The sequence below is a fragment of the Tupaia chinensis genome, unplaced genomic scaffold, assembly GCF_000334495.1.
Source record: "Tupaia chinensis unplaced genomic scaffold, TupChi_1.0 Scaffold138407_1, whole genome shotgun sequence".
NCBI lineage: Eukaryota > Metazoa > Chordata > Mammalia > Scandentia > Tupaiidae > Tupaia > Tupaia belangeri.
This window is the reverse complement of record NW_006198305.1, coordinates 1,464,927-1,489,353: the sequence shown is the minus strand read 5'-3', so window position 1 is coordinate 1,489,353 and position 24,427 is coordinate 1,464,927. Positions and strand designations below refer to the sequence as shown.

Genomic DNA, 24,427 nt, shown 5'->3' with positions numbered 1-24,427 from the left:
GCAAGCGCCCCCCCCCTATAGCAAAAACCTCTTAAAAAAAAAAAAAAAATCTCCACCCTCCTAGATTATGATAATTAAGTAGGTAAATATGTATAAACCTGCTTTGGAGTTTTAAAAATTACTTTTATTGGTTACTTTTTTTTTTTTTTAGTTTGCTATAAGGCACATATATTCACTGGAGAGAGATAAGAGCGACAAAGAGATGAGGTTTCTGGGAACCAGAAGTTAACATAACGGCTATGTCGCTGGACTCCCACGTAGTCGACCATGGTTCGAGTCCCGGACCCGGTGGCTTAAAACTCACGCCGGGCGCATGTGTGTGCGTGCCCAAGGTCCCGAGAGGAGAATGGAGGAGAAGGGATTGCGGCGTGACCATCCCCCCAGGGGGTGATTTCTCGCTTTCAGTCTCTAATGTCTCTGTCTGGTGAGCGCAAGCGCCCCATAGCGAGAATCTCTTTAAAAAAGAGATAAGATGAGAAAGAAAGTGAGAAATCAGCCCCTCTATGGGGGTGGCCACACTGCAATCCATTCCCCTTCATTCTCCTCTCAGGATTTTGGACACATGAACATACATACCAGGTGTGACTTGCCACAGGGTCTGGGACTTGAACTGTGGGAGTCCAGCACCTTAACCATCACGCCAACTGTTGGTCCCAACAGTACTATTTTTTTAAATAATTATTTTATTTAACTTTATTTATTTAATTATTTTAATTTGACTGGGCAGGGAATAGGGAAGAGAGAGAAAGTGAGAAAGCAAGCCGCCAAGTCTGGGTCTTGAATCGTGGTCGGCCATGTGCGAGTCCAGTGCCCTTAGCCACCATGTGACCTGCCAATCTTACAACGGTACTATTTTTAAAAGCTACTTAACTATAGTAGGTGGGCTCAAGCCTAGGGCAAATATTATATATTAGGCTCAGTGATGCTATTGGAATTTTCTTATTCCTATTTTTTTTTAATTCCCATGTGTCATTGGAAAATGAATATTCATGATCCTATTGATCTATTCTTGGAGTATATGCAAAAATTGATGTATATAAAAGGACTTACCACCTGCAATTTTAAGAAAATCTTCTCCTGTTGCTTTGTAAACCTAAGAAAAGAGAAGGAAATGACTATCTTCCATCATATATTAATACCTGTTCCAGCTGTCAGAGGTGTCCAGTTGAAGACATACCTCGATGTACCGGGTCCCCATGTGATGTTTGTGCCTCTGCAGTGCTAGGTCTCTGTGCTCCTCACTTACAAACCTAACCAGGGCTTCTCCATTCCTTCGACCCTGAGCATTCAGACAAAGTGCTGCACCTCCCCTTTGAAAATAATAAAATGGTTGGTAGATTAAAAAAAAAGATGAGGAAAAATGATAGAAAAATAACATTACCCTTTGGGATTGTTACATAAAACAGAGAGTAAAGAAAACCAACTTGGCAATATTGAGTCCTTTGAAAAATCTTGCAATATCTTGATCTGAAGACTGCCATGGTAAACCTCGTGCCCTGACTACGGTGTTATCATCAATAAGTTCCATCTTGCTGCTGTGGATGAAACACAACCTCAGGTTAAAGATTATTGCTAGTTAAGTCTGTCACCTAGTAATTCCTGCAAGATAATTTGCCTAGTAACACATGCGGTATTTATTTGGAGGTCAGACAGATATGCAATATGACTTGATTTCCTTCATCACCTCAAAAATTACCTGGGGGGACCAGCAGTTGGTGTGGTGGTTAAGGAGCTGGACACTCCCACATGGCTGACCATAGTTTGAGTCCCGGACCTGGTGGCTTCCTTTCTCACTTTCCCTCTCTCTTTCTCTGTGTCTCTCTCTCTGGTCAAATTAAAAATAAATGAATGAATAAATAAAATTTTAAAAAATTACCTGGGTACCATTCAAACTATTCTTTAGGTGGTTCTCTATAGGACAGCTGACTGTTCAAGTCCAATAGGGTGAGCTCACCCGGGAAACTATTCATCAGCTGGGGAACTGGTTACTCACAATAACCTAAAAGGCACCCAGAACCAATTCCTAGGAAGGCAAACTCTCTTCCCCCAACACCTTCATGACTGAAAGTGTCTACAACCAAGAATAACATGTTAAAGTTCATCTAGCCAATACATGAGTTGGGTTTAAATCCAGTCTGACAGCAAGATTTAGGATCAGAACGGAGCTAGTAATTAACTCCCATGAGGAATGTGTGCCTGTAGTCAGAGGTCTGCCATTAAAATATCTCCCCTATCAAACCATGGAGCAAACAGGGAAGCCATCAGAGAGCATTTATGGAAATGCTTGGGAGTCCCCACACCCTAATGAGTCATTTTCAAATCACCTATTATATATGTTAACACCTTTTGATGTTCTGTCCCTCCCATGTTCACATTTTCGTTGCTCCTAAGACATTTTCCTAATGAGTCACTGCTCCACAATGGAATAGGCCTCAAAAGTCTCTCTATGGGCAAAACTGTCATGAGTTTCTGTTCTCTTTGGGTGCCAAGCAATCTCATGCAACTCACTAGAGTGATTTACAAACTAAAACATGTCTACCTGTGATCACGAGCAGAGATACCACTGCGTTATTCTCCTCCCCAGTGTTTCCACTGCTCTAAAGCAGAAGCCACTAGGACATCCTTGAAAATGATCTCAGTAACACTCATGAACTCTCTAAAGCCTATAATTTTTCCTTTGGAAGTTTTCCAAGTGAGAGGATACATAGTTTTGAAATAGGAATCACAGATATAAGCATATGATATACCCAAGATCATAAAGGAACTAAAGATGTCAGCATTTTTTAAACGTTAATGCCAATATCCAAGCTTACTTTAAATAATACAACCTTCTAAATATGACCTACCAGTACTAAGTTATTGTCAAAATATTTAGTAAATTTACTAATATTGTCACAATGAATAGAAACAGCATAGCAAAGAGCTCAAATGACTACTACTCAAGTACTCACCAAGTGCCACTTTCAAATTTGTAATTTACCCTCTCTGGATCTGAAAACCTGTGATCTACAAACGAGAACATACAAGTCGTCATTTTAGCGATTTGGGAGACAGAGCTGTGGGAGGAAATTTGAAAGCACAATTGAGCCCAAGATGGTGGGCTTAAACACCAAGACTACATCATTACAACAGCAATACTTACTATAAGGCTCTGAAATCATGCCTAAAATTATATTCCCCATATCTTCAACTTGAGAGGCTCCATAACGGGAGACTGAACTATTTTTCTCCACGTTTAAATCTGTTAGATTAAGTTAAGGAAATATTTTGGAAAGGTCAAATGAGATTCCCTCTAACAAGAAATTAAAATAACACAGAGTTAAGAAGCTGAGTAAAATGCATTTAGGTTCACAATTAGGTAGAAATCACAGAATGGCCACTTCCCTTCAGCAAGACTTAACCCACAAGTCTCCAATTGTCCTCTTGGATAAATAGCCAATTCGGGGGCCAACAGGTGGCATGGTGGTTAAGGCACTGAACTTTCACATGACTGATTGCCATTCGAGTACCAGACCCAGCAACTTGCTCTCTGTTTCTCTTTCTGGTGAGCTATATCCCCTATATAAAACTAGAAAAAAGTAAATAAAATAAACATATTTTTTAAATGGCCAATTCAATCCTATCCTGGGATATTATCAGTCATAAAATTTCTATTAAGTAGCAACAAATATATGACTACTGAGCACATTCATTGAATTTCAAACCCAAGTATATAACGGTGTTCATCAGAATCTTCCATCCTGTCTTTACCACACACACAAGGCAATGGCCATGGCAACTTGAGGTTATGATTAGTTCAGTCAGAACCACTAGGAATCAGATGACCTTTGCATTGGCCTAATGTCTGAAACGGACACCTCAGATTACTGATGACACTATTCTCAAAATGCCACTTTTACTCAAAATCCCCCTTTGATAAAACTTCTAGAACCCTATACACTATCCCATCTTCAAAGACAGCAAATGCTTGTCCTTTGAGAGTAAATTTTAGAAACTACAGGACCCAAAGCCAATGTTAGTCAACATGGGTTTTTTTTTTCTTCTTCTTTTAGAGAATATTTTCTTAATTATTATTATTTATTATTATTTTTAATTTGACCAGAGAGAGACAAAGGGAAAGGGACAAAGCAAGCCACCAGAACTAGGACTCAAATCACAGTCAGTCATGTGGGAGTCCAGCATCTTAACCACTGTGCCACCTGTCGGCCTGCTTCCTTTTTCATAAAAGTTTCTTTCTTTCTTCCTTTCTTCTGGTGATAGCAATCCCTCCCAAAACAGGGTCTGCATATGAGTTACTCCAGCCACAGCAAGTCTCAAATCATGGGCATATGCCTGGCAAATACGGGGAGGTCTCTGGACATGAGCCTAGAGCATTCTCACATGGGGCAGCCCTGCAGAACACTGTGTTGCCACTGTGCCACCATCTAGCCGCCAATACAGAGCTTGATCATTTGGGTAAACCAGACAACATGGCTCAAATGTGGATTTAGCATGAAACTAGAACAGATTTTCATTAAGGTTTTTTTTTTTTAAAAGATTTATTCACTTAGAGACCAGCAGCTGACGTGATGGCCATGTCGCTGGACTCCCATGTAGTTGATCATGGTTTGAGTCCTGGACCCCGGTTTAAACTCATGCCGGGCGCGCATGTGTGTGTGTGCCCAAGATCCCGAGAGGACAATGCAGGAGAAGGGATTGCGGCAAGGATCAGTCCAATGCTGTATAAAAACAGGGAGACAGACTTCCATTGACGGACTCATGCACATGCCTCTGAGAACCTAGAATAAAAGTATTCACTTATAGCAGTAGTCAACCCTTGACCCTGAGTCTGTTTTTGTGCTGCTCAGGGCAAAGAATAGATTGTACATATTTAAAAAATTGCAAGGGGAAAAAAATACACACACATACACACGAACACAACTACATACATACATATATATACATACACACACACACATACATATGTACATAATACATATGGCTTAATATATATGCCCCTGGTCTAGTGTTTGAGGAAGCTAGATGCCACATGGCTTACAAAAACATGCTGGTTTTGTGTGTGTGTGTGTGTGTGTAGGTGCACACATGCCCCAAATACTGCAAGGACAGAGAGATAGAGGAAAAGACATTGTGGCATGACAACGTCCCACTAAACAGTGTTTTTTATTTCCTCGCTCTCTGGCAAGCACATGCACGTAGTGACAACTTAAACTTATAGACTGCAAGAAGAAAAAAAGAACATGAGCAAAGAACATATATGGCCTGCAAAACCTAAAATACTGACTACAGGGCCCTTTACAGAGGCAGCTTGCCGATCTCTGACCTGCCGGGACACAGATTGTCAAAAGATGAGCAAACACAAAGCCACAGGAAAGGCTACTACATCATAACTTATCATCACAAAACAGAATTCTGGGGAAAGTAAGATTTGGAGAAATAGGAGTACATATGTATAGTCCCTTCAAATTACTATTTTGCTCAAGTAACTCCCCTGAAAAGCATTCTTATCTTCTTAATCCCTAACCAAATGAGATCACAAGTAACTCCCGCCTAGCACCCAAGGCTTCCTTAACTGTTCTCAGTCAAACATCAGTCTTAATAGATCACTCTCTTCTCAAATGTACTCAACATTCTAGTGGAGGCCCCGTCTCCTTTGATGTCTTTCTACCTACCTCAGTCTCTACAACTCCCAAGAACCTATGGACATAAATTATAGCACTTGGCAAATACCACTTTGTGCCAATCATTGTTTCTTCCCATCTTTACAACAAACCTGCAAGGTAAATGGAAAGACTCAGATGAAAAAACTAGGGTTTACAGATGTTCTGTAACTCATGCAGCCACATGGCTGCGAGGGAATGGAGCTGGAATTATGGTATGGCTCTGATTTGACTATGTACACACAATTTCCTGACTCAAGATAAGAAGCTTTGTCTATTTTTCTTTGTTCTGAAGCAATTCTCTTTTTAAATGATACGTAAAAGCCAAGTGAAGGAGATAGAGATCAAATGTAAAAATGTAAAATAATCTGTGTAGAAATAAATAGTGACTGAAGAACCATTTTACTGAGCTGTACTTTTTAATTAAGGGCATGTTCTTGACATCTGGCTAACGTGGTTCCACATAACACGTACCAACATGTTTCGCGTCAAGCCACCCTACACCAAGCTCTAAGCTGCTAATAACTTTTAAAAGTCACCCAACCTCTTACAGGCCCAAACTGCCTCCTTATACACACACACACACCCCTCTTGGGAAGGTATTTTAATCCAATCTTTACCCAAATTGAACACAAAGAGCAAATAATGGGGAGAGAGAAAGAAGTTTTAGTACCAACTCTTTTCCCTATCAATATTTAATTATACGTGGAGTTCCCGGCTACACGTCTGATCTTGAGGGAAGCAGGGATGAGTCTGTGCCTCCTGATTTATGGCTAGTCATGCAACTTACTCATTCTGCCCTCGAGGCAGCCACAACAGCACAAACAGGCTGAGCCAGCTTTGCGAACAAGAAATGTCACAAGGAAACCAGGAAGGCTACAGTCAGACAAGATGGGAACAGATCTAGCATTTCAGTTACGACCGAGCAAAGCGCTGCATGTGTCCAGACGTCAGACACAGAGACCTGGTTGGCATCTGAACAGGAAACACTTTCCTTAGTGCCTCCATAGAAACAGACATGAGGATTTAATCCACATTTAAAGTTACCTGCAGGTAGAATTCAGGGAGAAATTTTACAAGTTCATGGATATTAGCTTATCGACTTTTTAAAGTTTCATGTTCAACTGCCTAAAAGTGAACACATTTGGTTTCAGAATGCCCAAAATATCACCAAGAAACTAAGTTTTCAGTTTGTATCTGTGAAAATCATACAGGTGATACATACTTGAACTGGTTAAAGACTATAATTATATCCTAATAAAAAATGCCATCTCAGGACCAGCAGTTAGCGAAATAGCTATGTCGCTGGATTCCCATGTAGACGACCATGGTTTGAGTCCCGGACCTGGTGGCTTAAACTCACGCCGGGCGCATGTGCGTGCGTGCCCAAGATCCTGAGAGGAAAAGGGATTGAGGCATGGCCATCCTCCTTGGGAGGCGACTTCTCGCTTTCTATCTCTCCGTCTCTTTCTGTCTTTCTGGCCAGTGGCTCACACCAAAGAAAAAACCCCCCAAAAAAAAAAAAAAAAAAAAAAAAAAAAAAGCCCTCTTTTCTTTGCCATAAACCCCCTAAGAGCTTGTTACTCTCCTTTCTATTCTGTTTATTATTTATTGTGTAATACAGCACATATATGGCCAGACACTGTAATAAAACACCTATGCTAATGAATGAAGGAATAAAAAACATAAAACACTGCAAGAAAACAAAGGAATAATAGCAAACAGATAAAACAGGGAGAGAGAACTTGAGTAGTGTTTCAACTAAGAACTGTATTTCTTGCAATTATATAAAGAAGGGGGAAAAGCAAGTTATAAATCAACCTTAAAAGAATTGCAAATTTGGGGCTGGCAAGTGGCGTGGTGGTTAAAGGCGCTGGACTCCCACATGGCCGACCACGGTTCAAGTCTTGGACCTGGTGGCTTGCTTTCTCACTTCCTCTCTCTCTCTCTCTCTTCTCAAACTGCAAAATAATAATGATCTTAATAATAAAGTTAAATAAAATAATTCTTAAAAAAAAAAAAGAATTGCAAATTTAAGAGCCACCAGGTCTAAGACTTGAATCACATAGCCAACCAGACACCTAATGACCCCACTACAGGTTGGCCCAACAAAAACTTCTTTTATGCCATCAATAATATGCTGGGAAAGAATCTAAGAACAATTTTATATATTTTTTTAAAGAATCATCTAAATTAATTTATTTTAATTTGACCAGAAAGAGATAGAACGAGAGAGAGACAGGAAATGAGAAAGCAAGCCGCCAGGTCTTGAACAATGATTGGCCATGTGGGAGTCCAGTGCCCTTAAAAACCACACCACCTGCCAGCCCGTATAGCTATATTTTTTTGAAGCTTACTGTTTACAAAAATAAAAAAATAAGATCCATATCTAGCAAGTTAATTGCTAATTACTTGTCAAGCCTGACAAGTCAATTACAACCTAGAAGAAATAAGATGGAGGTAGGAGCTAATGCAACAAGACATGAAAAATCTTATTGTAGGAAAAATATTTGTACAGGATAAACAAATTAGGAAAAGGAGACTCCATATTAAAGACTCTTCTAAAGCCTTTTCATAGGAGCAAAACAAATTATTCCAGAATTCACAAAGTTTAAAGATAATATATTTTATAATTAAAATTAACATAACTGAGCACTGGCAAGGACTAGACAGTATTTCTAATCACGTAACTTATCACAGACCACAATCCAGACTATTTGCCGACTTGGCTCACATCATACTGATGTGATGCCAAAGATAACTCTTCCCCCTCCAGCTAACAAGGTCAACTGCTAGTCCAGCTTAACTGCACACTAGGCTGATATTTAAAATCCTTTCATACATAGAAAGATACTAGGGAGGATTCAGCATTTCCTTCCACCTGATAGGCAAGATAATAAAGGTTTGTGAAATTACAAAGACCCGGTTTAGTTAACCAGAACAAATAAGCACCTAAGTGTAGAATGAGCCACATTTGCACAATGTTTTTCAAATACAGAAGCCAAATTAACCTTAAGTTTAGTTTATTTGTATTGACATACAGCTGATGCTTTTAAAGGTCTATGTTCAATTTCACTTAAGATTTTTAAAAATTTATTTATTTATTTTTAGATTTTTTTGTCATTAGAGCATGCGTGGTTGCTGAACAGAGACAGCCAGAGACAGAGAGAGATACAGAGAGGAAAAGTGAAGAAATCATACCCCAAAAGGGATGGTCACACTGCAATCCCTTCTCCTCCACTCTCCTGGGATTTTGGGCACATGTACACGTCTGGTATGATTTTCAAGCCACTGAGTCCAGGACTCAAACTGCGATTGGCCATGTTAGAACCCAGTGCCTTAACCACCATGGTCCTGGTTGACCCCAAAATTTAAAATTTTTCAAGTGTAAAATAGTTTAAAGAATGTTAAATCAGTAAGGAAATACATTTCAAAGTTCTTGGCAGCTGTTTTTCCTCTTCTGAGATACCCTGGTGAGAGACACAGAACCACCGTCACTATTAGAGTACAGGCCAGATCATGGCAAGCTGGTAAAACAAAACACTGTGAGGCAACCACACGTGGGAAGTGTCCCTGTTCAAGTCTAGCAACCTCCTAGAGTAGGCAGAGCCTGTGATCCATGATTCAGGGCTGGCTGAAGGCTGGGGCGGCTTCTAGTCTCAGGACCCTGTTAGGGAGGTGCTGTTTCTCTCAATCATGAGGGGAAAAAAAAATATCTGGAGAAAGTGGGGCAGACCAGACATGGACTAAATGGTTACATACCCTGTCTCATTCCTTACAATAGTTGTACCATTTTAAGATGGAGAAATTGAGCCTGAGAAGTAAATTAACTCCAGTAAATACAACTCCAGAGTTCATGTTCTTCACCACTATGCTACTGAGGCTACGATTCCCATTTCTTTCTTTACTTTTTTTTTTTTTTTTAGAATTATTTTGAGGACCAGCAGTTGGTGTGGTGGTTAAGGCACTGGACACTCACATGGCCGACCATGGTTTGAGTCCTGGGCCTGGTGGCTTGCGGCCTCTGTCTCTGTCTCTCTCTGGTCAAACTAAATAAAATGAATAAATAAAATTAGAACAGATACTTCTTTAAAACAACAAGAAATTATTTTAACTTGACCAAAGAGGGACAGAGCAAGAGAGTGAGAGTGAGAGAACGAACGTGGGAAAGTGAGAAAGGAAGTTACCAGGTCTGGGACTTGGAACTGCAGTCGGCCATGTGGGAATTCAGCACCTTTAACCACCATGCCACCTGTTAGCCCTCCTCATTTATTTTAAGAAAAGCTTATTTCTTTCATGAGCAAGAGATTGAGAGAGAAACAGCACCTTGCAATAGTTTTTTTTTTTTTTTTTTTTTGAGAGGTTTTTGCTATAGGGCGCGTGTGCTCGCCAGACAAACAGAGACAGACAGACAGAAAGCGAGAAATCACCCCCCAGGGGGGATGGCTACAATGCAATCCCTTCTCCTCCATTCTCCTCTCAGGATCTTGGGTACACATGCCCAGCGTGAGTTTAAGCCAGCGGGTCCGGGACCAGAACCGTGGTCGACTACGTGGGAGTCCAGCGACATAGCCATTACGCTAACTGCTGGTCCTGCAATAGGGTCTTGACACCACGATTTAATCCCTGCTTCAGCCAGTAGCAGATCATGGCTGTTGTGTACCCAGCATACTCAGGGAGGTCTCCTGATGTGAACCTCGAACCTTTCCATTGAAGTTACCCTTGTAGAGCACCATGGTTCACCACTGCACCACCATCTGGCCCCCTTACCCTCATTCTTTTAATAATTTGTGCCATAGGGTGCATATATTTGTCAGAGACAGAAAGAGCAAGAAAGTGAGAAAGCACCCCACAGAAGGGGACCATGCCACAATCTCTTGTCTTTCATTCTCTGCTTAGGATTTTGGCCAAGCAGGCACACACACCTGGTTAGTTTTTCATGCTACCAGGTGTGAGGCTGCAACTGCTCAGCTGGCATATGGGATCCAGCCATCTTAACCTCTACACCATCTGGGGGCCCTCACCATCTTTAATGTATGGGAAAAAACAGGCTAATGTCACACCCTCCTTTTAGAGTAGCATTGTGCTACGAGGTGCGTGCACATTCAAATCCTTTAAATGGTGAAAAACACACACAACTAACATTTGGATGGACACATGAGATTAGTGACTTTTTTAAATGTGATAATTGAAAGCTGCATTAGAAAAACAGCATTTGCTAACCATGTTGAACAGTATGTATGGAGGCAATACCCTAGGGCAGAATAGAAATCTTACAAAATTACTTTCACAGGGCAATCAGTGGCATGGTAGTTAAGGCAGCTGTATACCATATGGCCAACTACACAGTAATGTCTTGGACCCAACAGCTTGAAAAATGTGCATGCAGATGCCCAAAGTCCCAAGAGGAGAATGGAGAAGGGGTCATCTCCCCCAGGGGAACGCTTTCTCATTTTCTTCCCCTCTCTCTCTTGCTCTCATTCTCTGTCTCTCTATGGTGAACACATGAGCTCTGTAGCAAGCTAAAAAAAACTTTTTTAAAAAATTTAAATCAGTATTTCTATATCCTCCTTTAAAAAAAAAAGAGAACAAAAAAACACATAGTTGGGGCCAGCAGTTAGAATAATGGCTATGTCACTGGACTCCCACATAGTCGACCGCGGTTCGAGTCCCGGACCCGGTGGCATAAAACTCACACTGGGCGCATGTGCGCGTGTGTCCAAGATGCCGAGAGGAGAAAGAAGGAGAACGGATCGCGGCATGGCCATCTCCCCTGGGGGGTGATTTCTCGCTTTCTCTCTGTCTCTCTCTGTCTGGCAAGCGCACATGTCCTATAGCAAAAACCCCTAAAAAAAAACAAAAAGAAAAAACAAAAACAAAAAAACAGGTAGTTGACCGCCATTCGAGTCTCAGACCTGGCAACTTAAAACTCACGCTGGGTGTGTGTGCATGTGTGCCCAAAATCCCAAGAGGAGAATGGAGGAGAAGGAATTGCAGCGTGGCCATCGTTCTTGGGGTTGATTTCTCTTTCTATCTCTGTGTCACTCAGTGAGGACACATGCCCCATAACAAAAAAAAAAAAAAAATCTCTCTTAAAAAAACCCAAACAAACAAACAACAAAAAAATTTGAGGGGGCCAGTAGATGGCGTAGCAGTTATGTTGCTAGACTCCAACATGGTCAACCACAATCTGAGTCCTGACTCGGTGGCTTGAAACTCACTGTGGGTGCATGTGCATGTATGCCCAAGATCCTGGGAGGCCATGGCCATACCCATGATAGGTGATTTCTCACTTTCCTTTTCACTGTCTCTGTTTTGGTCTCTGGCAAGTGCACATGCCATAAAGCAAAAACCTCTAAAAACATTTTCTTTTTTTTTGCAAGAAAAATTTAACAAGCATAACCACTTCCACCACTTACTTGATCCTTTCCTGGTGTTAGCAGGAAGCTTTCTTCCTTCCTCACTGGTTTACCTGGTGGAACAGGCAATCTCTCAAGAGCAAATAACTACTTGGCAAAACCATCAAGGACATTTAATAACTATCTTTATGTTACCAAATTTAGTGTCATTTCCATATAAGCAATAAAAATCTTGAGTGGTCTGAAAGAAAACAACTCTTCAGTTCAGACACTGTTAAAATATTTCGCATAAATGAGCTCATGTTGATATTCAGATATGGTATGATTGTTTTGACCTCAAGGATTGGTTTGGTGCCCAGTCTGAATTGGAATTATAAAATAATTGATCACAGCGGCAATAAAAAATGAAAACCATTGCTAAGAATACTTGATAGCATTTCTAACATGCAAACATAATATTAATGAAAACACTGAAGATTAAAATCCACTTGTTAATTGGCAATAAAACTATAAATCTAAGAGTCTTCCACTGTATGTCCAAAGAAACTAGACCAAAGTAATTAAATTTTTAAAAAAGAATTACTTAATTTTATTATCATTGTTTTTTAATTTGACCAGAGAGAGACAGAGAGCGAGGGAAAGTGAGAAAGCCAGCCACCAACCAGGTCCAGAACTTGAACTAGCCATGTGGGAGTCCAGCACCTTACCCACCATACCACCTGCAGACCCAAGTAATTAAGGTTGTTTTTTTTTTTTTTTAAGAATTATTTTATTTTCTTTCTTTCCTTCCTTCCTTCCTTCCTTTCTTTTAATTTAACCAGAGATGGAAGGACAAGCAAGAGAAAGTAAGAAAACAAGCTGTCAGATCCAGGACTTGAACTGCTGTCAGCCACATGGGAGTCCAGTGTCCTAAACCACCATGCCACCTGCTGGCTTCAGTAATTAAGTTTTTAACAAATAGAAAATTCATTGTACTGGATCCCAAGTGGCAGACCATGCAGTTAAAGACCTGTACCCAATGGCTTGAGAAGCTTACTGAGGACGTGTGCATACATACCCAAAATCCTAGGACAGAAGGATGGAAAAGGGCTTGCAGTATGACCACACCCGATGAGGGTGTTTTCTCACTTTTACTCTCTCTCCTCTGTCTCTCACTGGCACGAACATGCATCTTCTGGCAACATTTTTTTTTTTTTGGAGAAGTTTTTGCCATAGGGCGTGTGTGCTCACCAGAAAGACAGAGAGACAGAGAGATAGGAAGCGAGAAATCACCCTATCCCCGGGGGGATGGCCACACCAAAATCCCTTCTCCTCCATTCTCCTCTCGGGATCTTGGGCACACACACACATGTGCCCGGCGTGAGTTTAAGCCACTGGGTCTGGGACTCAAACCATGGTCGACTACATAGGAGTCCAGTGACATAGCCACTATGCCAACTGCTGGTCCTGTGGCAACGAATTTAATAGATAAATAAAATATATTTTTCTGTCACCTTTTTAATACTAAATGGCCATGAGAATTTTCTTCAACCTTTAGGTTAGATGCATATGAAATGAGGCCTAACTTAGCTTTATTTATAATTCATCTGTTTACTATAGTCCAGTATCTTTAATTTTTATCTCCAAAATTATTTAAAAATAAATGCTGACACAGGATTACAAAGCTAGGATTAAATAGAAATACAGAAATGAGTAGGCATCCTACCCATTTACCTAAAGCTGGGAAAGAAAACCTTTTATTTTTAAGGAATTTTAAGGTTGTTATTAGATTTACTTTTCAGGACCATATAACTGAGATTATGTAATCATAATGTAATAATGACAAAAGCAGATCAATTTTTTTTCCCAGAGAAGAGAGAGGAGAGGAAAGACAGGTATTTCTGGTAAGATCTCACTACCTCTCAATCCTCCTGCTCCAGCCTCCCAGTAAGGTAGGACCACAGGTGTGTGCCACCTGTCCTGTTTAGGTTAACTTCATAAGAATAAAATAAAATAATGACAATGAATAAAATTAAAAGAAAGAAAGGAAGAAAGAAACTAAGACAGACAATACAGCACAGAGCAAGAAAGAAACCCAGGGAACAATTTTGAATTTTTTTACTAATAAATCCAATTTAAAATATGTGAAGCTATTATGAACTCAAGGCAAAACAATAGATGACAAAGAAGAGTAAAAAATACAGATAATGGGGCCTAGCAGGAGGCATAGTGGTTGAGGGTGCTAGACTCCCACATGGCCGACCTTGGCTGGAGTCCTGGACCTGGGGGCTTGCTTTCTCCCTTTTTTTTTTTTTTTTGAGAGATTTTCACTGTAGGGTGCGTGCGCTCGCCAGACAGACAGAGAGAGACACAGAGACAGAAAGCGAGAAATCACCCCCCAGGAGAGATGGTCACGCCGCAATCCCTTCTCCTCCATTCTCCTCTCGGGATCTTGGGCACGCACACACACGCGCCCGGCGTGAGTTTTAAGCCACCGGGTCCGGGACGTGAACCGCAGTCGACTACGTGGGAGTCCAGCAACATAGCCATTACGCTAACTGCTGGTTCCCGGGGCTTGCTTTCTCACTTTCCCTCTGGCAGCTTGGTTTCTTGCTTTCTCTCTCTCTCTTTCTCTCTCCATCTCTGGTAAGAAAGAAAGAAGAAAAAAAGAAATCAGAAAGAAAAAGATAAAATAATTCTATTAACCATGAATACCACAATGTTTAATGTAGAAGATGAGTATGTGTGTGCCTTTAATATGATTATTATTCACTATCTGCATGTTTTAAAAACATACTGCAGCATCTGCTGGTAGCATGGTAGTTGAGGCTCTGGACTCCCACTGACTGACCACATTTTAAGTCCTGGACCTGGTAGCTTGCTTTGCACTTTCCCTCTCTGTCTTTCTCTGTCTCTTTCTGAGGTGTGCAAGCACTGTGTAGTATATTAAAAAAACAACAAGAATAAATAAAAATGTAAAAATAATAAAACCATACTGTACCCTACCATGATAGACATTGAGTAGATGTAAATCTAAAATCATAATTAAAAAAATTTTTTTCTATAGAGATTTTTGCTATAAGGTGTGTGCACTTGCTGGAGAGACAGAAAATGAGAAATCACCCCCTAGGGGGATGGCCAAGCAGCAATCCCTTCTTCTACTGGGATTTTGGGCATGCACGCACACACACCCAGTGTGAGTTTTAAGCTGCAAGATCCAGGACTTGAAATGCAGTCAACTATACGGAAGCCCAGCGATGTAACCATTATCCCATCTGCTGGTCCCCAAAGACATCTTTTAACAAGTTTTCCCTGAACTGTCAATATCCTGACAAAAACAAAATGCCTGAACATAAGAACATCTTGGGCCAGCCAAGTGTATGGTGGTTAAAGGGGGCTGGATCCCACAAGGCTGACTGTGCGCTTTGAGTCCTGGACTGGTGGCTTGAAAATCACCCCAAGCATATGTGCATGCATGCCTCAAATCCCAAAAAGAAAAACAGGTAGAAGGGATTGTAGGGTGTCCATTCCTCACGCGGGGTCCTCTCTCACTTTACCTCTGTCTCAAGTGAGCACGCAGGCCCTCTAACAAATTAAAAGTTTAAAAAGTAACTCTTAGGGCTGGCAAGCGGTAGAGGTGCTGGACTCCCACATGGCCGACTGTGGTTCTAGTCCTGGACCTGGAGGTTTCCTTTCTCTCTCTTTCTGGTCAAACTGTAGAATAATGATAAATAAAATTAAATGAAAATTTCTTATAAGAAAAAGAAGAACTCTCCTATTCCAACTATAGAAATCTTTACTAGTATAAATTGACCTGTAATCAGTAGAAAAACCTTTTCTTTGCTAAAACAGGAAATGGAATACTTTGGGATTTAAAATGTTTTCTTCTTTAATTCACCAGAGGACATGTGCATTCACCAGAGATGAGAAAGTGTTGCTCCATGGGCATGGGAATACAATCCCTTTTCTCCATTTTTCCATCCCATCAGGATCTGGGGTGCACACACACACTAGCCTAGCACGTTTTCTAAGTCACTGAGACCAGGATTCAAAACCATGGTTGATCATGTGGGATCGAGCTCCCAAGTATCAGGGCTTAATCACTTCACTGCAGGGCTGGCACCAAACAATTATTTTTTTTAAACATATCAGAGGGGGGGCTGGCAGGTGGCATGGCGGAGAAGGGTGCTGGATTCCCACATGGCCGACCACAATTTGAATCCCAGACCTGGGAGCTTGCTTTCTCACTTTCCCTTTCTCTCTCTCTCGTCAAATTGAAAAGGTAATAAGAGATGGAATTAAATTAATAATTCTTTTTTTTTTTTTTAAAGTGTCAGAGGAAATACATGCTCCCCAGAAAGAGAGACAGGTAGACGGAGAAGGGCAAAAAGAGAAAGTGTCCCCCAGGGATCTTGGCCAAGTCACAGTCCCTTCTTTCATTTCTCTTCACTTTGGATTTTGGTCACACATGTGCACACACATACCTGGCAGTTTCTCGTGCTGCCATCAGTCCAGGGTTTTTGGCCATGTAAGACCCAGCACCCTTAGCCACCATGGCTCAGAAATAATTCTTTTTTTTTTTTTAAGAGGTTTTTGCTATAGGGCGTGTGCGCTCGCCAGACAGAGACAGAGACAGAGAGACAGAAAATGAGAAATCACTCCCCAGGGAGGATGGTCACACCGCAATCCCTTCTCCTCCATTCTCCTCCCAGGATCTTGGGCACAAACACACATGCGCCAGGCATGAGTTATAAGCCACCGGGTCTGAGATGCAAACCGTGGTCGACTACATGGGAGTCCAGCGACATAGCCATTACACTAACTGCTAGTCCCAGGAATAATTCTTAATATACTGCCTTTCCTATGAAAAATGTCTTTTTCTAAGTTTAGATAATGTATTTGACATTCCCTTTACTATCTACTGAGTTATTTTTCTAGATGTTTTTGTTCTCTATGTTGTACTAGTAATAGTATAGTTTAGCAAAGAAATAGGGTCCTAGGCAGTAATTAAGGTTAAATGGGGCTATAAGGGTGAGGACCCCCATCAGATAGGACCGTGGTCTTATAAGAGGGAGATCTCCAACTACCACATTCTCCCAACCCACCCATCCACTACTCCCATCATGCCATGTAAGACACAGAAAGAAGATGTAAACCAAGAAGAGCCTCACCAGAGCCCAAGCATGCCAGTATTCTGACCTTGGCCCTCCTAGCCTCTAGGACTATGAGAAAGTTCATTACTATTGCTTAAGTCACCCACTCTATGGTATTTGTTATGGGAGCCTAACTTGACTAATACAGCATTCAAAGCAAAAAAACAACTAGCAAAAATTTTTCTGTTATCACAATCTTTTAATGGATTCTTATAAGATTTCTCTCAAAATGAGCTTATTCTACCATCTTCCCAGCATTATTGGTGATGCCAAGCCAAAATTTCAGCTGAACAGCCCCAGGAGGAAGGCAAATAAAATTAGGTTTCACCTACAAATACATAGGTAGGTTTCACTTACAAATACATAGGAAAAACATGTGACTGACCCTTTCAAATTAAGAAACTTTGAAATAAGAATACATATTTTAATTCTTGAGAATTAACTTTAAAATTAATGGTGCGGTTATTAAGGTACAGGATTTCTACCTGGCCAACCACAGTTCAAGTCCTGGACCCCACAGCTTGAAATAATGTGGGGGAGGGGGTGGGAGTGGTTGTGGTGGTGGTTGTGTGTATGCACGCATGAGCATGCTCAAAATCTGGAGAGGAGAACAGAGGAGAAACGTTTGCAGCTTGGCCATCCCCCAGGGGTGATTTCTCTCTTTCTCTCTCTCTCTCCAGTGAGCATGTGTGACACTGATGCAAAAACCTTAAGAAACAAAAACAAACAAACAAAACACTAAAAGCTCCTGCAAATAAATTAGGTTTTGGCTTCGTGATGATTCTCACAGCAGTGGCGGCCTATCCTGTCTGCTGTTCAGGTTCACACCTGATACATTAGCACTGACCACTCCTTAGTTATCACTTCATACACTCACTGGGTGTGCCATGGGTCACTTGTGATGATGAGATTTACAATATATGAAGGGGATCTTCAAAAAGTTCATAGAACATGTATATTATGGGAAAAAAGAAATAAAAACTATGCAGAGATTTCAATTTTTTTCTTTTGCACCAAAATAAAGCTTGTACTTTAATTCCATTTTCCCACAGACTTTTAGAAGTCTCCTCACATAATGCATCAAATATACCAGCTTGGTAGTTAAAGACTTTTTGAGACAATGTCAACCTTATTTTACTGTCTCCAAAGATTGCTGATTAATAATCACCATGCGGGAGGCAGCAGGTGATGTGGTGGTTAAGGACACTGGACTCCCACTGGCCGACCACGGTTTGAGTCCTGGACCTGGCAGCTTACTTTCTCACTTTCCCCCTTGCTCTCTCACTTTGTCCCTCTCTGGTCAAATTAAAATAAATGAAGTTAAATAAAATAATTATTTAAAATAATAATTACAACAGGGGCCAGCAGGTGGCACGATGGGTAAGGGCACTGGACTCTCACATGGCCAACTGCAGTTCCGAGTCCAGGACCTGGTGGCTTGCTTTCTCACTTTCCCTTTCTCTCTCTGGTCAAATTCAAATACATACATACATACATAGAGCTAAATAAAATAATTCTTTTTGAAAAATCACCATGATCTTGTGTGTATTTGAGAAAGTCAAAGGACTAAAAGGGGGGGGGGGCAGTGAATAGCAATCTAAAAAGGGGACACACCCATTATTAAAAAAAATTCTTATCCAAAGCAGTCAAAATAAACCCTAAAACCAAGGTAGTCAAGGACAAGTAGCCTTCAGATCTGCATCAAAGAATAAATCCTTCACATTCTTCTCTAATTTATAACCCCCAATAAGAATCCCATAATCTGAATTCTATTTTATATGTGATCACCTCACCAAAATCCACTCTATATCTATCCACCTGTTCAAATTCAATTAATCATAACTAATTTTAAAGGCCGGCAAGTGGCATGGTGGTTGGGGGCTCTGAACGCCCACATGGCCAACTGCAGTTTGAATCCCAGACCTGTTGGCTTGCTTTCTCACTTTCCCTCTTTCTCTTTCTCACTCTGTCCCTCTCTGGTCAAATTTAAATAAATGGATAAATAAATAAAGTAAAAAAAAAAAAAGTCTATAACTGTACTGTACTCCTGGCACAGAAGACAAATTTTAGAAGTTCAATTTCTGCATATGGTGACAAAGTTGAAAATGTTTAAACATTTCCTGAACTACTATTTTTTTTTTTTCTGGGAGCTATCTTTTCAAATGATGCTGGGACAATCATTTAAAGGATACACTCTGTCATTGCTGCAACATCCAGTTTGTCAATATCAGGTGAGCCAGGGCAACACTTCTTGAATTCTTTTCGAAGATCAAAAAAGGAATAGAAGCATTCAGGTAGTAATACATTCTGAGGAGGGACAAGGTAGATGCTGTTATCTATGTGAATCTCTGGCCATGATTCATTAATAATTAAGAACCTATGGATTGAATGTAAGCATATTTTACCACAATTTTTACAAATTTAAAATTTAATGTAAGGATGTCTAATAGCTGCTGCTGTCACTCTATCATATTCTACATACAAGTCTCAGGGAAAAAAATTCATCTTACTCTAAGACAATAGAGTACCATATCTGTGCTCCATTACACATTCCTGTCAAAACAGTTCTGAAACTAGAACAGATTTATCTGGGTTACTTACATTTCTATTTTCTAGGTGGCGGTGTTCCCCTCTTTCCAACTACAATAATCTTAGGTTTTCTGCTCTTAGGCAGCAATATCAACCTTCTTGGTCTTTATACAGATGCACAAGTTTAGACATAAGACTAAGTTGTAAAACTTAGTTGTTTTACAACAGCAGCTGGACTCCCACATGGCTGAACCATGGTTCAAGTCCTGGACCTGGCAGCTTACTTTCTCATTTTCCTTCCCTCTCTGTTTCTCTCTGGTTCAACTTAAAAATAAATAAATAAATAAATAAAATAATGATGATGAATAAAATAAAAACTTTAGTTGTTCTATCAGGTTCTGATCATGCATATTTTCAATACTAAGTTAAATCAGGATAATAAATTCCTAAATAACTGAAAAGGATTATTTTTGTACCAAAATATAGTCCCACATTAGTTTTCTGAAACACTGTTCTGACTATACCGTAGAACTAAAATTAGGCTGTATTTAAAATATATATACCACAAATCTTAAAGGCAAAGTAAAAATGGTCTCCTCCCATCCTTAGCTATCCTCACCACTCTTGTGGTTATTATACAAATTTCAGCAATCTGAGCCAAGATTATACTATTTTATCACTTTTTTTTGTCTGAACAACCGAAAAACCTTCACTGAATAACTCAAAATAATTTTTCTTGCACACTGAACCTAGTAATTTAGACTCACTTCTTGGGAATTTTTACACAATTTCTGTGCATTAGAAAATTCAAGGAAATAAAGACTTTCGACGTTTCTTAAATATTTATGCAGTGGGGCAGGAAGGTGGCATAGTGGTTAAGGGCACAGGACTCCCCCGTGGCCAACTGTGGTTCAAGACCCAGACCTGCAGCTTACTTTCTCACTTTTCCTCTTTCCTCTCTCTTTCTCTCACTCTGTCCTTCTCTGGTCAAATTTTTAAAAATATATAAATGAATTTTTTAAATTAAAAAATATTTATGCAGTAATGTCTCCTATACAAATTTGTTTTATTAGGTTCTGTTAGATGTGATCTGCTCATGCTCTATTTGGAATCAGTATCACTACATCTTATCTTGATCACAGCTTTGAAAATAGTTAATTACCAAAGAATCACATTTCCTCACAATTACCTATGGAGTTTATTTAAAAGCATTTTTAATAAAACAATAACTTATGCTTAACAATAAAAGATTGGTTTAAATAATCATATTCATTTGCAATATTATTTTATCTAGTGCTTATAAAAACTGTTACTGTTATATTAAATTATAAAGTAGGTTAAAAGTTTGTATGGTTGAAATGCTCCTTGTAAAAAAGTTTTCTACAGAAATGTGGACTATATCCAAATAGGTTCATGTTAGAGAAAAACATTTTAGGGCCAGCAGGTGGTGTGGTGATTAAGGGCACTGGATTCCCACATGGCCGACCATGGTTTGAGTCCTGGACCCAGCAGCTTGCTTTCTCAATTTCTCTCTCTCTCTGGTCAAATTAAAATAATAATAACAACAGTAATAATAATAAAGTAAAATTTAAAAATATTTTTAAAAAATAAAAGGAATTTTAAAAATTTTAAAAAAGGGAAAAACATCTTAATATATTGTTTTCTGAGTGGCAGGGTTATTTTCTTTATATTTTATCATTTCCCTATTTTTCTTCAATGACTATACAGAATTATTTTTGTTATGATGCTAAATTTTTTTCAGTTTCATGTATTTAATCAAAATCCTTATAAACGAGGTTCAGGGAAACATCTTAGTTTTTCTCTGAAAGTTTTCCCACATACAAAGCAGTCCATCCATTGAAAATAATGAAAACAGCTATTCTCCTCTAGCCCAACAGGGAAAGGAGTAAATCTTGTCCCTCTCCATATGTTTTATGTATTTATTTATAGACCCAGGGTATCACGACTGGTCCAGCATTTAATAAAAAGGTGCTTCCCTCTCCCTTTCATCAAGTAATTACTAAGGCTCCTCTGGCAAGAGTGATTTCTCTCAGCCCTGAAATCATAGGAACTTTAGTTACTCCTTCAAATTTTGAAAACGGTCCTTATATAGCGGACTTACTTCCTGCCTATCCCTACTTGAGAGAATAAAAAGTAAAATCCATCTGACTACACACCTGGCTTGTGTCATCAATTGTCAATCTATTGAATCTTTCACTGCAAGACTTGCCCCATACAGTTATCTCAGTAATCCTATTTCCACCTTTCAAGTTCAGTACCTGCCAACCACAATATAAAGTCACAGGTCAAACTAATTTCAATTGTGTAACTGTTTTAGCAAAGGCTGGCTCCAGTGGGCTGGCTGTTCACGCTCTTCATTTCCCCACAGCCCCTCTCTCCTCTTCCCCAGGTATAGAATCCCACTACAAGCAGTAAGAGCACTTCCTCACTCCATAATCGTTCCCATTATCAGAAAATGAGCACATTTAAAAGGTGGAGCTTACCCTATTGAGAAAATGTCAGTTTCAAACAGTTAGTTAACATCAGACAAAGCTGCAAGCTATAATTAGTAGTTTGCTAGTTACATGGTTAAGTCTTATTTAAATAGTCTTAATGAAATGATTAGAAATACGATTAAAGTTTTACTTGAAACTTTTTGCCCCTTTTCTAGAAGAAAACACTTTCAACTCAAATAGGAATATCACAAAGTACTTAGATACAGTTCTTTCTCCCTACTTGCAGTTATTTTAAATATCAAAAACTCAGACCCCTATTAGCTTTTGCAAAGGAAGAATGTCAAGTATCTTGAAAACTTGAAGTAAATAGAGACAGACTTTTAGGCCACCCGTGGGTGTCTATAAAATTCTGCAATTCTACACATCTGCATGAAATTGCCATGCATTTTTTTTATTGTGGTAAAATATCCATATTTAAATTTACCATTTTAACCATCTTTAAGTGTACAGTTCAGTGCCATTTAGTACATTGACATAGTCTGTCATCATCACCATCAATGTCCACAGCTTTCTCATTTTCCAGAACTGAAATTTTGTACCCATTAACAACATTCCCCATGTAGCTTTTGAAAAATAGAGAAACTCCAGATAAAGCATGGCTAACAAACAACAACAAGAAACACCCTTCCATTACCCCAAGGGTCCACCTGTTTTTCCAGAAGCCAGCACTCTTACCTTCTTGGAAGCCTCGGGGTGCAGGAGCTGCCTGACATGAAGCTGCCCGTCGGTACAGAGACAGAAAGAAGTCCCCACCCCAATATTCAGTTCATTGCTCACTGACTGGTTAAACTGAAAGAACAAGACACAAGCATGCAATTGATGTAGGGTCGACAAACTGCAAAGTGACCCCACTTGGCGACAAGGAGAGAAAATCGCCCGCAGAGGGCACCGTGCAGGGCGACATAACAGACTGACTCCTTTCCCAGACAGTCTAGCTGCCTTTAGGTAGAAGAATGTCCAACCAATAGGCAGTTAGTGCTCCGGAGAAGCTAGTCAATGCATTCTCCTGACTATGCCCCCTTCTATTTTTATAGAAATTCATCCTGAAGTCAGAGGTTGTGTTTCATCAGCACGTTGCCTTCCGATTACATCATTCCCTGGTGTTCCTTTCCAGGTGTCAGGCTTTAAAAAGATACCCGTTTCTGATAAACGAATGTGGGTAACGGGTACGCAGACCTCTGGAAAGTGCAGCGACACGTTTCTGGAATACATTCCAGAAACTATCACTTTTTCTCCTATCATTAGAAACTCGTGTGCTAGGGCAGAGGCCGTGAGAGCGCAGGGTACGGATCTTGCACAGGTGTTGAACGCCCCGCCCTATCTCGAATCCGGCACCTGTCAGCACGCAGAGCAGCCGGTTTTTAGGTCACCTCAATTTCAAAAAGGAGATTCCGTCACTTCCACGGTGACCCAACGAGCAGTCCTACATGTTCGGACCTGCAAACCCTCCCCGGCGCTGGGACTAAGGCCACTAAGAAGCAATGATGGAACAGAGCCTTTCTTTGGGAGCTCAGAAGCCTGGCTCAGGCAGACACCTTCAGGGTCCCAGCAGAACTGTGGCGGGCGCAGGCGTACCACAGCGCCCTCTACCCGGAGGCAGAGACGCAGACCAAGACCTTGGCAGGGGACACGCGAGTTGGGGTCTAGACCTGGACAGAGAGGAGCTGGGATTCAAACTGCTCGTCACTCGTTTGGAAGAACGCAGCGGACCCTCTGGCCCCAGGAACTACTAAGGCGGCAACTCGAAAACCCACTGGATTTCACCGCGAGACTCTGGGGGCTTGGAGGCGAAATGGAGCAGCGACCCGCTCCCGAACCGTCCACCGGGCCCCCAAGCTGGGCTCCCACCCACGCGGCGGGCGTCTCGCCACCCCGCCCTAGAGACACTCGCGGGGTTGGGCCGGGCCGCGGAATCCGGGGTGCGCGGCAGAGCCCCGGGCTGTCACCTGTCGGAGGGCTTGGTCCAGCTGCGGCGCGGTGGACAGGCTTTCGGCGTCTATTTTCGTTTCTTCCTTACAATCCTCCGTCAGTTCCAACTGATCCGGTCTAACTAGTACTTCGTGCAGCTGTCCCACCTCCAGGGGGGAGAGAAGCAGGGGTCACTTTCCCCCCTCCTTCGAAGCCGGAGCCTCGGCCTTCCGCTCCTCCCTCGCTCCCGGCGGAGGCGGCCTGCGCCTCGCCAGGGGTCCTGCCGCCCCATCAAAGCTCCCTGTCGCCAGGGGCTGCGGGAG

The 24,427-nt window shown here is 40.9% G+C and overlaps 1 protein-coding gene across 1 annotated transcript in view; it reads right to left on the bottom strand.

Moving 5' to 3' along the window:
- The window catches only part of ESRP1 (epithelial splicing regulatory protein 1), a 71,104-nt gene that overhangs the window by 45,391 nt on the left and 1,286 nt on the right, over positions 1–24,427 (bottom strand). The window contains exons 2-9 of the mRNA XM_006161295.2: positions 24,143–24,271; positions 22,872–22,985; positions 19,344–19,458; positions 3,143–3,241; positions 2,952–3,006; positions 1,425–1,535; positions 1,178–1,310; positions 1,051–1,093 (exon numbers count right to left, since the gene is read on the bottom strand). Of these exons, the coding sequence (XP_006161357.1) occupies positions 1,051–1,093; positions 1,178–1,310; positions 1,425–1,535; positions 2,952–3,006; positions 3,143–3,241; positions 19,344–19,458; positions 22,872–22,985; positions 24,143–24,271 (799 nt within the window). The remainder of the gene's footprint in view (positions 1–1,050; positions 1,094–1,177; positions 1,311–1,424; positions 1,536–2,951; positions 3,007–3,142; positions 3,242–19,343; positions 19,459–22,871; positions 22,986–24,142; positions 24,272–24,427) is intronic.